This window comes from Centroberyx gerrardi, chromosome 16 (assembly GCF_048128805.1).
Source record: "Centroberyx gerrardi isolate f3 chromosome 16, fCenGer3.hap1.cur.20231027, whole genome shotgun sequence".
Classification (NCBI taxonomy): domain Eukaryota; kingdom Metazoa; phylum Chordata; class Actinopteri; order Beryciformes; family Berycidae; genus Centroberyx; species Centroberyx gerrardi.
The window spans coordinates 1,671,880-1,687,420 of record NC_136012.1 but is presented as its reverse complement, the minus strand read 5'-3'; the positions used below and the strand labels follow the sequence as shown (position 1 = coordinate 1,687,420).

Genomic DNA, 15,541 nt, shown 5'->3' with positions numbered 1-15,541 from the left:
CACATTTTTCTGTGGTGTGACAAACTCAGAACACATATTTATTTTTGCTTTACAGGGACTTTAAACACAATTCAGCAGTGTAACCCAGGTGATAGTGGGTCACTGGAAGTAAAATAAGTGAATTTATATAATATAAGGTAATTTATAATTTCCTTAAAAAAACAATAAATAATAAGACATGGTCACAAAGAAAAGTAAAATAAACATTTTATTCTGAAAAGAATCTAAATATTTTAGAGACAAGCTTAGTGTCAGTCAAACCGGTTCAGAAAGTTTCCCACAGAATGGAAACATGCAAAAATCTGCCCCATTCCTAAGGATGCTAAAATAGCTTTTACTGCACCCAACAGTCGCCCAATTAGCTTACTCTCCTCCTTAAGCAAAATTTTGGAAAGAGTAGTAAGTGATCACATTTGGAAATATATGGAAACTAATAACCTTCTAACCCATGCTCAACATGCATATTGTAAAAATCATTCTACTGAAACCGCTTTGTTACATATGACGGATGAGTGGCTAGGTGCCCTGGATCAAGGTAAACTTGTGTCCCTGCTTCTTCTTGATTTCACTGCAGCGTTCGATTTGATAGATCACACAATTCTACTTAAAAAATGTATTCATTATGGCTTCAGTAAGAATGCTATTAATTGGATGAAATCTTATTTAAACGGTAGAAAGCAATCTATCTATGTTAATGGCTCCTTTTCTTCTCCACGTATGATTACCTGTGGCATCCCACAGGTAATCATTGTTGCCTCAGACCATTGTTATTTATTATATACACAAATGATCTTCCCTTAGTGTTAGCCAACTCAAATGCACATATGTTTGCGGATGATACAACCATCGCTGCAGTGGCAGATTCACAAACTCAGTTGCATGAATATTTATCAAATGATTTTAAATGTGTCATCAAATGGGTGGAAAACAATAAATTGGCATTAAATGTAAATAAAACGAAAAATATGATTATATGTACTACAAGAAAGAGGAAGAAATTGAAGCCATGGTATTTAACATATGGCAGTGTTCAAATTAAAGGTTACAGAAGTCAAATTATTGGGAGTTAAAATACAAAACAATCTCTCATGGACGGCTCATATTACAGATCTTTCTAAAAGAGTGATGAAAATGGCAGGAATGGTTGGACGAATTGCAAAGTTTTTATCTAAAGACAATCTAAAGGTCATATCTCATAGTCTAATCTACTGTCACATTAATTATTGCTGTGCAGTGTGGGGCAATGCAGCTCAGAGAGATATGAGGAGACTGCAGATCACACTAAACAAGGCAGCAAGAATGGTCTTAAGGTGTGGGTTTGAAAAAGGAGTGAGTAAACTACATATCACAATGGGATGGCCCACAGTAGTAGAGCATGTGAGACAACATTCTATAGCACTAATTTCAAAAATTCAAAAGTTTAAAAAGCCAGTTAGTATTAAGGACAAACTGTTATTAGTACGTGATAAACATCAAGTTAACATAAGAATAAGAGATAAAAATCATTATGTACTACCAAAAATAAAAACTGAAATGGGAAGACGGACTTTTATTTTCAGAACTGTTAAATTATGGAATTCATTACAATAACTCACTCAAGAACAGTACGGCGGTTGGATTGTTGATTGCAAGATTTAAGATTCAAATGTAGTTATCATCACACTATTGTATTGCAGTAGGTTTGTAGAGTGAACACATGTAGATGAATATGTGTATATATGTAGGTCCATACAGGATAAGTGTCAATGTATGTAGGTTATATGTGTCATGCATGTATGTATATGATATGTGTGTATCAACAATTATGTGTTGTATAATATGAATTATTGTATGCTTAAATGTTTTTAATGTGGACTCTTGGAAGATTAGCCAATGGGCTAAAAGAGATCCAAATAAAATCAAATCAAATCAAACCGGTTCAGCCAATAACCAATTAACCCTATGTTCAGTCCCGCCCTCTCACTCTCAGTAGCAAGCCTGCCAGTGTTCCTGAAACTCGGTCTCTTTCTCCGGTGGATGAGAGCTGAATAAGACCTGACGAACTGATAGACTTATAAAAAGTCCATAAACCAACTTCCTGATATATTAAGATAAATCAAGACTACAAAACTCGTTCTAATATCCGAAGCTGCCGTGGTGGATACAGAGCAAGTTTTCATCGAATAATCGGTGAGTTTAATTAAATTTTCACGCCATTTGGCGTCATAGCGCCGCTAGGTGCTAATAGCAGCTAAGCTATGCTAGCGTAGTTGGCTTGGCATTAGCCACTTAATGCTAAATTCTGTAGCATATCAATGAACAGTGATTTATGCCAGCGTAGTCAGCTTGACAAGAGCCACTTAATGCTAATTCCCTGTAGCATAGATAATATGTGAATTGTAAATTTTTCTAAACTCTAGGTTAGGTGCTCAAACCATTTTCTCCACGCCACTTTTTTTTTTCTCTAGTGTGTGCTGCTCCCTGGTGCTGCTGCTGAGAGGCATTACATTCATTACATTTGTAAAGATGTGAGCACATTGCTTAATGTTTTGGTTTCATTTTGTATTGGTAGACTACAGTGTGAACATACTGTAATGTGAATATAAGAATGGCAAATAATTTATTGCTGTTAAGTTAATAGATGCTGTTGCATTTTTGAATAGACTAATAGATAACTGACAGTATTCTATGTGACCTGTTGTTTCACACAGGTCAGTTTTTTTTGTATGGGTTGATTCATAGATGGCGAGCCCCCAGTGATTACCGTTGTGACTTCATGAGAAGTTCTGAATTTATTTTATTCACTCCAAAGTGGTAGGACACTTTTTACACACACACATACACACATACACACACACCAACAATTGGTGCAGTGCTTGCTTGTGCCAACTGGACTCTTCTACAGCCCAACAATCGGTGCAATGCTTGTGCCATTGGACTCTTCTACACACACATCTCAAATCATTGGTGCATGAACTGTGCCAACTGGACTCTTCCCTTACACATACAGTTCCATTTGGTGTTAATTCCAATTTATGTTTATGCTGATGGTTAAGTATTTGGCTAGTTATGTGGTTTTGAGATTTGAATTTCCTACTGATACCTGTGAATAAGTTATACTTACCATAGGTCAGATTACAGGTGCACCCAGAGTTAGAATAGTAGGCTTAGGCCTAATCGAACTATTGTGAAACTGGGTGTAGTATTCATTCTGAGGTACCTCTTTGTGACTGACATTGTCTAAGGGTCATTATTGTGAAACTTTTGTTTTATGTATTTTTGTTTATTTTATGCTTTTAAATACAATACAGCCGGCAAATATTTTCTACTAAATACCCTGTGTTGTGTGATTATTAAGCTCCTAATATTTATTGCGCTGTAGTCGAACCTCATCTTCTAATACACTAGCCCAGTATTTAATTGTTTAATCAAACAACAGTATATGTGTTACATTCGCGTTCGTTTATTTGCTACAAGTGTGATTTTCAGACCTGTTTCGCCATACAATGGCAGTGAATGGAGAGAGAAAAAACACAATTCTCAAATCTCCTCTGCCGGAGCAACATAATAGAGAATCGACATCACTTTAAGTTTGGGCAATGCTAACAAAACATTTGAACTGAAACTATGAAGAATTACACCCTCTGATAGTAGCGTGTGACTATTACAGGCATTTACGATGCAACGTGCTGGCATGATTACAACCATTCAGTTACTCAAACTTTTAACCCCACTAAACTTCCCAAGTCCATGGACATGCCCTTCGCCCAAGACTGCGGTGCAACTCATTCTGGGTAGTGTAGGCTTTCAAGAGATTCAAGCTCTTGCCTGGAAAGCTCATTGGCAAAACAAGAATTTTTGTTTGTTTCATCACACTTGGGGGACATTTCTGTGGGTCTCCAGGGGGTAAATAATCAATTATGGAATACTCTTTTAAAGCTGGGGTAGGCAACCTTCTTTTTGTATTATTGGTGAAAATGAGTAATTCAAATGGTCTGAGAGAAGATCAGGCCTCTGTGATAGCCCGTGCCTCTGTTTTCAGGCTCTCCAAAATCTCACCGCTCTCGGTAGGCCTCAACCAATTAGGTGAGCTCTCTGTGAGGAGGCGTACCTACTGCCTGTCAATCTCGCACGCACATACTTCAGTCTAGCCTATGGCAAGCCAAATGGGTCAAAACGAGTATTGCCATACTAGTCCTGCCTGCCCTGCAAACTGCAGAGAGAAAACTACTATATCCACAGAAGAGATGACGTGAAACAGCCATAATCCTTCCCCTAAATCCAAATCCTAACCTTTAAGTAGCCCCTTGTAGAAATGAGGTGTGGCGAGGTGTTCATCTTTCTATCCCTGTGAAGACATTCAATCAGCATAAGGATAGAAGTAGAGGAACACACACACACACAAGCAAACCTTACCTATGAAAGCGATGTATGGTGAGACAGTGCTGCCAACGCGGGAGGCCATGGATAAGGAGCCTAGTGCCATGTTTCTCACTACAGTGGGGAAGAGCTCTGTGGTGTAGAGGTAGAGGAAACCAAACGCACCCGTCACCGCTATCTTCCCTATCATCACCAGAGTTAGGGTTACGATGGGCAGATCTAGAATAGAAGAGAAGAGAAGATAATGTTACTGTCAAGAGGATGGCTGTCGAAATTATCCTTTTTCTCAGGAATGAGTAGTGAAAAATTTCAAAATTTCAATTTCAGCATTTATATTACAGTTACCTTTTGTCTTCTATCAATCAACATAATGTATGCTAAAGTGTTTGCTTGGAGCCTACTATCACTCAACATAGTGTATGCTAAAGTGTTAGCATGGAACACCGAAACCAACAATTTACCGGAAACATATGGATGATTTTGGTTCTCATTCCTTAACGACTAAGTGGACCAATGGGACAATCTAACAAAAACTTGGTGTATTCCTAATACATGTTAAAGACTAAACCCCAACCCCAAAATTGTGGTGAAGCCTGACATCTAATGGTGGAAAGTAGGACAAGAACTGGTCCTCTGTTATTGACTGATCTTTGGTGCCAGGTAATGTCACCTTCTATACAGTATAACAGGTGATGACATCACCTGGCACCAAAGACCAGCCAATAGCAGATGGCCAGTCCAACCCTACTTTCACCATTAGATGTCAGGCTTAACCACAGATTTGGGTTTGGGGCTTAGTTGCTCTTTAAATATGATGGTAAACCAAAGTCTTTATGTATAAAAATCCATGTATGATCACATTCTAGCATGCTCAAGGCATATAAGGGTACATTGTGGGTGGAAGGACAAAGGGGCAGGAAGTTGTGCGTGTGTGTGTGTCTACTATACCATCAGGTATGAATTTGATGAGCAACAGTAGGACTCCAGATGGCAGCAGGGTGATGGGGAGCAGTAAACGCCGAGGAAGGTAGCAAATCGCAAACCACATAGAGCTATAAGCAAGGAACTCAGTTGCCCCGGAAACCAGACAGTTGATGTACGGGTCTCCGTCCATGTTTGGTGTGTTCAGAGACATTCCATAATATGTCATGGAGATCACAATCCTAAATGATAGACAGATAGATAGATAAATAGATACATACATTTTACGTATGTCAGCTTTTGGATTTTTTGGCATGAAAATGGTCAAATTGTTATTGAATATAGGCACAAAATATTGGCTATTGGCAGCTTCAATTGACAAACATTGATATCGGCCTTCAAAACCCATATCGGTCTAATCCCAGTCGGTTTAATGCCACTCAGAGTAACACCTGCAATGGTGTTTTTGTCAATGAAGAGCAGAGAGAAGTATTTATCATAGCATATCAAGCTTTCATAGACAAACTGACCCAGAATCAGCCCTTAGATACGCATACTCTATCAGTGGTCATAGATATGTTTGTTAGCTGGTGCTGGTGCTTTGGCAGCCTTGGAGCTGTTCACAAACTGGCTATTAGAGGCTTAGATACTTCAGGCCTATCAAAAAAAGGCCAAAACAAATGTTCAGTCTCTGCAGCATGGGAATAAGAAACCACCAAAATAATTTGTATTATAAGATGTTTGAGATTGTAACCTGACTAGCAAACTTGTAACACAAATGCGCAAATGCATGTGTGTGTGATATTTTGCAAATGTGTGATGTATTTTGAAGTTGTAAATCACTATTTGCAAATGTTGAAAAAGTCATGTTACAACCAAATGCATCCTATAATACAAGCACAACTTATATTTCTTATTTCCATGCTGTAGTAACAGGTAGCCAGGCTGTGTGGTGGGGACCATCCTTTCTATCTTGACATGTCATTAAAACAAGGTGAGCCTCAATGAATCTTATGTAAACTACGATTAAAAAAAAAAAAGCATTTGAAGTGTGTGTGTGTGTGTGTGTGTTTGTGTGTATACCAGATACAGATGTTGATGATGGTGAGTTTTCTGATGTTGCTAGTTTGGTACAGGTCCAACCAGGTGTACAGATGTTGGTTAGCTGCAGGACCATTCTCCTAAACACATGCACACACACGCACACATAAACACACACAGAAAAGTGAAGTAGCACGGTGGAAATTAAGGGTGTTGTGGTCATTAATATAATATAATCCTTGGTTGTGGTCGGGGTGTTGGATGGGTGTATAACGTTTGCCTTCGATGCCGGCAACTGGGGTTCAAATCCCAGCGTTTGCGGAGGACATTTCTACCATGAGTCATATATACATTTTTAGCGAACGTTCGCTTATTTAAAGCAATATTCCACTTAGTTTTAACGTGGGGGTTATTTGGCACTTGACCGCCATGAAAACCAGAATATAATCTAATCACCAAGATTGGATGCAGCTGGATGAGTTTGTAGGGTTCTGATTTTTACTTCCAATTCATTTGAATGAAGCCACGGAAATTTTTAACTTACATTTATCACGTTTGTGAACATATTCAACAACAGATCCCACTACTGTGATTTTCAACTGACATTTGGTCATATTTTTTAGAACATAATTTCGCCAAATAGCATTTTTATTGATAGATGAGAACATAGTGGAGGGATACATGCCTCCGCTATGTTCTTGTGGCGGAGGGATCCATATTTTTTGCCAGTGGATTTTTGTTCTGTTCTTTAAATGGGTGAAACATGTTGCTGAATTTAAAAAAAATATTTTGCTAACGACCATGGGACGGATTTGCGTCATCCTACTTGCTGAGCTATGCTAAGCTAATTATGGCTAGTGCATTTTTTTTTCATTGCAGTTTCAAAACCCATCAGAATCCACCTCAACAAATAAAAAATGCATAATAGAGGAAACCTCAAAAGCAACAATAGTCAGTATTAGCATTGGCCATAGTTAAAGGCATTAACATAATTTTACACCCCTATTCATTTTCACATTAGACTGAAAGGGGGCAGTATCCAGAATCCCTTATTTTGGCTGAAACATTATGTCACGCTTGAGAGGACAATGATTGTTGACCTACACCGCCTGGGAAACCTGAGAGCTCTTTGAAACAAACGCTGTTTCATTGCTTGAGTAAGGGTTGATTGTGGAGAGTCCCCCTACAGGAAACCTTTGACGGTGTTTTTAAGATGTAGTTTTTAAGATGTTTTGGATTTTTTTGTTTTGTTTATGCATTTTTTCCCTCTTATTTGTTGTTTTGATGCTGAGGATGGGAAACAATGTAGTTATATGGTGGAATTCATACTTTGAAATCAGATTTTAGGCAAAAAAACAAAAATATGAAAATCATGTCATTTGTTTATCTTATTTAATTTGTTGTTCATTTGTTTCACTGTATTTTAAATCAGATATGGACTGAACTGCACTCAGACCAGTCAGTGTGTTATCTTGTACCAAATGTCTATGCAAAAGAATGGGGTTGCACTCAACAATGAAGACAGTTTAACAATATTTATTTTATGACAGACAGAACCATCGTGGAAGTTATATTTACAACTTCTGAATTTGGAAGTAGGAGCTCATGAGGAGCACTTGAAGGCAGCAGTAGTGTGTGTATATGTGTGTGTGTGTGTGTTTGCACCTTGATTGGAGTGACTTCCTGTTTGAAGATGACCTCAGGGGGCGTTATCCCGTTCTTTTTAGCCGCCGCTCTGATTATAAGCTCCGCCTCCTTTATGCGGCCCTGAGACAATAGCCAGCGAGGAGACTCTGGGAGGTACCTAATGATTGGTCAAGGGACACATCAATCAATAAATCGGCTAGCCACTGATTTCCACTGATTTGTTACTTAAATAATAATAACAATAATAATAATAAATTAAAATTTGTATAGCACGTTTTAAAGCAAAGCAACGTGCATTAACAATAAAAGAAAACACCATACTGATAGAATGAACTAGACAACGTGAGATAAAAGGATAAGAATAGAAACAATAAAGAAACAATAAAGCAATAGGATAAAAGACATCATGTAAAAGTGTGTGTCTTGCTCTCTGTTTCTCACTCACTCAATTCAATTTCAGTCCAATGGCTGCTTCATTGACACAAAACAAAGATTTAATACATTGCCAAAGCAGAAAGTGACTAAATGAAAGTGACAGCACTCAGTGTAGAATAATTATCTTGGTCAAAAACAGAACAAATAAGGTAAATACAATATTATTCTTCATTTTGTAGTGCTGAATATTTCCCTGAATGTGGTAATCCACAAGTTCCTCGTTTTTTTTTTTTTTGTCTCCATCTTTGGTGTGAAGAGGGCATTGCCGTGGTGTTTTTTGTTTGTTTTTTAGTTGTTGCTGAGATATTCTCTTAGCAGTTCATCCTTGGGAGCCATTTTACATGTACTCGTGGTGTACAGTCTCTGGGTGCTGGACTTTGGGTGGAATACTCTGTGCATTGTGAGGGCCCTTCAGTCCTAATTATCCTCCCTCTCTATTTTACCATCCGCCCACACTTCTCCAGGCTGAATGACATCCCAATGTCTTTACTGTAGATCCTGGTACGGTGGATCAGTCGATGTCTTGCTCATTCTTGGCATATAGTTTGATGTCATGCACGTAGAGGAGGTGGCTGATGGTAGCCCCACTCTTGACCCTGTATCCATGTCCTGATAATTTGGCTGAGGGGGTTCAGGCCTATGCAGAGCAGCGGTGGGGATAGCGCATCACCTTGGCACTTGATCGTCACCTGTGTGACTGTCTTTGAGTTGGCTTCTAGCGTTGTTCTCCACAACTCCATTGAGTTCTTGATGAAGGTTCTTATTGTCTTGTTGACCTTCTTCTTACCCAAAGTCCCTTACTGGATAAACATATATACTGTATATATTTAACCAGTTGGCTCTGATAATAAACAATTTAATATTTTAAACCGTAATGAACTTTATTTTCTTGAGGGTTCAGTCCTAAGCAGAATACTCTCAAACTTTAAATGGAACATCATTATTGTGATAATTATCAAAATTGATCAATATGAAAAACATACTGTATATCATATTTTTGTAAAGTAAAAATCACAAAACATTTGCCGTCTGTGTCCCATAGAGTTAGGTACAGTAGACCAGATGGAGACAGAACTTTGATTCTATTCTATTCTATCTTACCACCACAGAGGTATGTACAGTAGACCAGGTAGAGACAGAGCCACTAGCAGCCATCTCCAGCTCCTGATGTAGAAAGCGAACAGAGGCAGTATGGTGTAACCCAGAGCGTAGCTGAAAGCGACTCCTACAGCAGCAAAGCTAATCCGCGCCTTCTTCGTCAACAACTCTGACCCTAGACATAAAGAAAACCAATCATATTAGAACTAGGGTTACAACAATATATTGGTTTTGCTGTTTCTTTCAAGGCTTTTCCATCCAGTCAAGAATACACTTCTGGGGACAGACAATAAATACACAATGACTAGTTTGTTTTTGGATTTTTTTAGAATGAAAGTGGCCAAATTTAAACATTTTGAATATGGGCACAAAATATTGTCTACGGACGGCTTCAAATCCATCAGTAACGGCCTTCAAAAACCCACATGAATTGAACTCTATTTAGAAGAAACAAAGAGAGTAGTAGGCCAGAAAAGTTACGAGATATTTTATAACTGCACACAGCTGTCATGTGAAAAACCTACTCCAATTCTGTTTTGTCTCAGTTTGTTTTCTTTCTTTAATTCAAACTTTGGTCTGTTTGTGCTGCTGAGAAAGCCATAGACCCCATGAAAACCCCTTCTGTAATAATAATTTTAAAAAAAAAGCATAGGCATCAATAGTTAAGAATTATTTTGTTAATCGCTTTTTGGAGATAGTAAAGTTTTTATCTGTCAACAGCTACACTAAGGAAATGTCCTTCTTAACACAGAACAGAAGAATATTTGTCTCTCTCTGAGTCTATCCATCAATTTACCTACAGTATTTATTATTACCTTTTTTATTTTTTACCTTCTTTTTTTTATCACCTATACCTTATCTATATATCCATCCATTTATTGGTCATACCCAGTATAAAGGCACAGCAGTAGTTGGCGATCTGTCCCATTCCCACTATGAAGTAGAGAACGCAGAACATTTCCCAGCTGTTGACAAAAGCCTGAAGGAGGCTGAACACCGTCTGGACGGCCATGGTCAGGAAAAAGATAAGACGACGCCCATAACTAAAGATAGAGAGACAAATAGAAAGAGAGAGAGAAACAGAGATAGACGGATGACTGATCATGGGTACTGACTATGTATACATGCAGTCAAATAATCATATTAATCAACTTTACATTTACATTAATTCACCCCTTAAAGTCCCTGTAAAGCAAAAATAAATATGTGTTCTGAGTTTGTCACACCACAGAAAAATGTGTTATTAACCACCCAGCCAAATTTGAATGATTAAAAAAATCGCCAAGTATATAAAATTAGGTTTCAAAGTCATGAAAAAATAAGCAGTATTCTCTGCTCTGAAACGCTGGGGGCGTGTCCACTGAAGGCGCTGAAACCACGCCCAATCGCGGGAGAGACGCAGCCTCTCTCAAGTGTCAAATACCACTACGACCTGAAAAATGGATGCTCCGTCTAGCAGTGTTATTGAGCCACCAGAGGCAGAATCCAATTCGGAGCCAAAGGACACCAACCTACCCGAGAATCAACCTCGTTCCTCTCAGTCTGCAACAGAATGGTAATTTGTTTTCTCCCATTTATGCAAGTCAGCAATATGTATTACTGACTAGCAAAACCTAGCCAAATAAAGTTAGGCTATCACCAAGTCACTTTCCTTGTATGTGCAAACATACTTCGCATAATAAAGAATTCTGATTCTGATTCTATCAATAAATAACAGAACAAAACATATTTTGTCACTTTACCACTTTTTATTTTAAGTATTATAAGTAAAATTATGAGTAAAATTTAACACATGGTGTATTGTCAGTTTCATTCAACTACACAGACCTGCAGGTCTTCTGACTGCTTTATGTGTGGATTGCTGAATGTCATCATTGCAACACACAAGCTGAGCAACATAATATGCTCTAAACTGTTCAGATAACTTTACTGCACGATTGTTCATAATATAGAATTGACAACTCAAATGGTTGACAATATCTTTAGTCACACTGAAGATTGTATTAGATGAAGATGAGACTGTCTGCTGCAAAGAGCTTAAAGCTGTATGTAAAGAAAAACAAATGTATCTTCCACATTGATCATTAAAAGTATGAATACACAACCAGTAGAGTACTAGATCTCTAGCACTAAAACACCTTATAACACATACTCCAACAGGTTCAGAATAGATGTGGAGAGCTTCCTGAAGAGCCACGGTGCATGACTCTTCATCCAGGCCTTGAGCCTGTCTGCCTGAACCCCTACTCCCTGCAGAATGCCCTGAACACATACCAGGCAGACCATGGGCCATTGGAGACGAAGGAAACAGCTGCGTAAGTTAGACAATACAATAATTTTTATTGATTTTGAATGTGTAGAAATTACATTTGTGTTGATCAAATGGCAAGCCTGTCTTTCAAAAACTGGTAAGGTTTCGGACTGAAGAACCAAGTCGCACTGTTTATGCAATCATATTATTGATGTTGATTAATGTATACATGAATCCGTGTAAAAATAAACTATGGAAGGGTTCACTATGTTACAGTATCTTGAGGATCAGTGCGCACCGAAACCAATATCATTTGCTTTTTTTTTTGATAGATAGATAGATAGATAGATTAAAAGCGTATGATTTGACAATTTTTTTTATCAATGGCACAAGCAATCACTGGATGATTAGTCATTCTGAAAATGTAGCTGTATGGTCATGGAAATTCACTGGAAATAAAAAAAATAAACTGCTGTCCATGTCCTGCTCCATCCATACAGCCAAAATGATTTGAGGCAGACTGCAGGTTGATGAATCAGACTATCATCTTCTGGGGTCCCGTTCTGTAAGATATGACCAAAATGGAGAGGAAAAATAAGACTCTAAGGCTGTTTTTGTTTAATGCATCAATCAAACAAATAAATTCAACTCCGTTGCAGAGGGGTTCTTCTACAAAGACACCAGATATTGATATTTATTTTAGAAAGACAGCTCCACAGTGTCAGATTTTATTGCAATTGTCAGACAGAAGACCACCTACCCAAAACAAACCTAGATAAATATAAAATTATCACATGACATTTTTTTGTTATTTTGTCATTACAGGCGTGCTCGCTACCTGGCCTACAGATGTTTTGTTTCCTGGTGCTGGGGATACCTGGGAAAGCACAACCGGGTTGTCATACCTTCTTGTGTTGTGCTCCGTATTCATCAGGAGTACCCTGATGAAGATGGGGAGTACAAAGGCTTTAAATCTCCCATTTAAATTTAAAAAAAAAATCATATTTATATTGTAATGTTCTGGACATTTGTTATGTACACAATTATTCATTAATTCAATACACTTCTAATAAATTTCACAGAGGTCTTGGACAGCTGTCAATGAGTTTTTGAGTAATGACATGTTTGTATGTGTCACAACTTACTTTTTTGAAATGGAGGCTGGTGGGGCTCTAGTGCAGGGATGGGCTGAGGCAGGAGGTAAGTCACAGGAACACAGAGGCAGGCAGATATGCTGGAGGAAGACACTCACAACTGCACGTGGGGAAAACACTGGTGTCAAATCTGGACTACCATGGAAAAAGAAAACAAGACAGGAACAAGGAATAGAGAGATTAGGCCGTCGTCATGACCACTGTTACACACCTCCAGGCTTTTTTCTCAACAGAAAATTATGCATCTGTGGAGTGTTCGTTGTGACAATAAACTGCACTGCTCACTTTGTGAAATACACAAGGGAACAGCATTGGAGTAATATTACCCAAATAACAAGATTTTGAGTAAGGGCCACAATAGTACGGTGGAGATGGAGACTTACATGTTGTCAGAAAGCAGCTGATTAGGAAAGGGATTGTGGGGTTAGACGGGTGTTGGGTCACCATGTGTTGGATCTGTTCCCACCCCACCTGGACAGCTGAACCTGGACAAATGGCTAGCAATTGCATCTGCCTTCTCAGGTCGCTCATACTGTGAGCACAGGAATCCAGGAACAGCCACTGCTTTCAGCTCAGCCACAAAGGGTGCAGGGTCATGGATGACCTTGTTAAAGAGGAGGTCCATAAGCTCAGTGACATATTCTAAAACACAGGAGAGCACATAACATAGCATATAGTTTGAGTAATTCATATGGTCTCAACTGTTGACAAACTGTCACCAAAGTAACTGCAATTAGAAATTTGGTGTTTACTGCATGTTTATAATTTTGTCTTAAGACAAAAAAACATCAGCCTGGAGGCTGCTTTGCTGCCTTTATGACAGCACCTCCTGCTGGTGAGCTGCTTGTACTGAGCCAAATAGTGGCTAATAGCTAGCAAATGTAGTCCTCCACCTTGTCGCTCAGATGGTGCCAAAATCTCGCCAGCGGGGCAAATGTGTTTGGAATCATTCATATATTAGTATGGAGATGAAAACTTACATCAGACAATTGAGAATTAACTAACCAGTAGTATATTTGGTCTTCACCATGGACACAACATGTTCCCCTCTCTTGGCCTTGGGAAATTTAATTTGGAACTGCAGTTCTCCTGCTGCAGTCCTCGCTTGGGTACGCACAGAATTTTCATTGAAATGTAATGTGGCCAGGTAAAGCCTGAAATGAGAAGGATTTGTATGGGATTACTCCAAAATAGTTAGTAAAGGGCTAGAAGCTAAAATTTTACATGGGTGGTACCAGTGCCTGGAAGTTTTAGATACTGGCACCAGCAAATAAAAAGGCAGCAGATACACAAGTCATATGTAAAACAGGTATGTTCCCAAATAAAATGTTTTAAGTGGCACTGGGCAGGTTTTCACTTGCATAATATGCAAGTCAAATGGTAGCACTCTGGAGCCCTGTTACTACACAATATTGACAACATGATTACTATACAATTTACCTGCAGAGCATCCCTAAGTATGAAAAGGCCACGTTTTTTGGTGGGAACCGCAGAATCAGACTGTGGAACCCCTCCGAGGCAGATGTTTGGTAGAGAGGGCTCAGCTTTTTCACATCACCAAGAACACGCTTGTTCATGAGCACCTTCTCCAGCTTGTAGGTGGCCTTTGTTGCTGGAGGGGGAAAGAGAATAACAAATACATAAAAGATGATGAGTGCATAGCAGCTAAGAAAATATTACAGGATTCTAATTAAATGACATAATTGCTATTGAATAGTGGCGTACCAGGCTTCAGCCACTTGTTTTTGTCAGCGGAAGGGGGGTGGACGCACTTGGGGAAGAGTGGATTTTCATGGACATGCACATTCTGGATGTGGTTGAGAAGAGATGTCCACTTTGCCACCGTTTCCTCTCCACTGGATGAACCGGATGCTGACCAGTAGAGGTGATTTTTGATGCTCTTTTGCCACAAGTTGACCTTCTTGCAGTCCTTCTCCTTGGAGATGGCATCCACCTTCTTGGTGAGTGCTGAGAACAGTTTGAAAAGATGTAATAGAATTTTTTCTACAGTGGGTGTTAATGTTGCACAAGATTAGCTGTGCTACAAATAATCAATAAACTACATTTTCCAAATTATCCTACCTTTACATAAATGCCACACATAAAAGTGGTCAATGTCTGGTTTCTGTTCCCGGATAAACTTTTGAACCTGGGTGTGTCGGTCTGTCACCAGGGAAGCCACTTTGACACCAGATCTTTCAAGAAATTCCAGACTCTGGATCAGCCCTTCCTTTTCCATATGGACACTGCTTCCCACTTCATTGCTCTGTGGATCATAAACAGACACACACATATAAACATAAACAAGGAGGTGAATATCGGATCTGCCTCCTTGGTGGAGGTCTGTGCTCTACTAGTTTTTATAATCTATTTACCTGTATGAGCTGGATATCAACTATTTTGTTTGTGCTGAGAGCCATCATGGAGTATGAGCCATACTTTGTGCAATGGCCTGGACTGTCGGCTCTCATATCACCACCAAGAGATACAGTTTCCCTCTGTTTCAGTCCCTCAAGCAGGTCGGTCTGGTGTGATCGCCATTTATGCAGCACGGAAGGCAGAATGTAGTTATGCACATGATTTCGATGTGTCATTCTGGTGAAGGTTCTCACGTGCATTGCATTGAGCACCTGTA

At 39.0% G+C, this 15,541-nt stretch overlaps 1 protein-coding gene across 1 annotated transcript in view; it reads right to left on the bottom strand.

Moving 5' to 3' along the window:
- The window catches only part of LOC139911334 (solute carrier family 22 member 4-like), a 35,418-nt gene that overhangs the window by 4,306 nt on the left and 15,571 nt on the right, over positions 1-15,541 (bottom strand). The window contains exons 4-9 of the mRNA XM_071898847.2: positions 10,390-10,544; positions 9,505-9,676; positions 7,987-8,125; positions 6,364-6,461; positions 5,308-5,522; positions 4,396-4,578 (exon numbers count right to left, since the gene is read on the bottom strand). Coding sequence (XP_071754948.1) covers positions 4,396-4,578; positions 5,308-5,522; positions 6,364-6,461; positions 7,987-8,125; positions 9,505-9,676; positions 10,390-10,544 — 962 coding nt within the window. The remainder of the gene's footprint in view (positions 1-4,395; positions 4,579-5,307; positions 5,523-6,363; positions 6,462-7,986; positions 8,126-9,504; positions 9,677-10,389; positions 10,545-15,541) is intronic.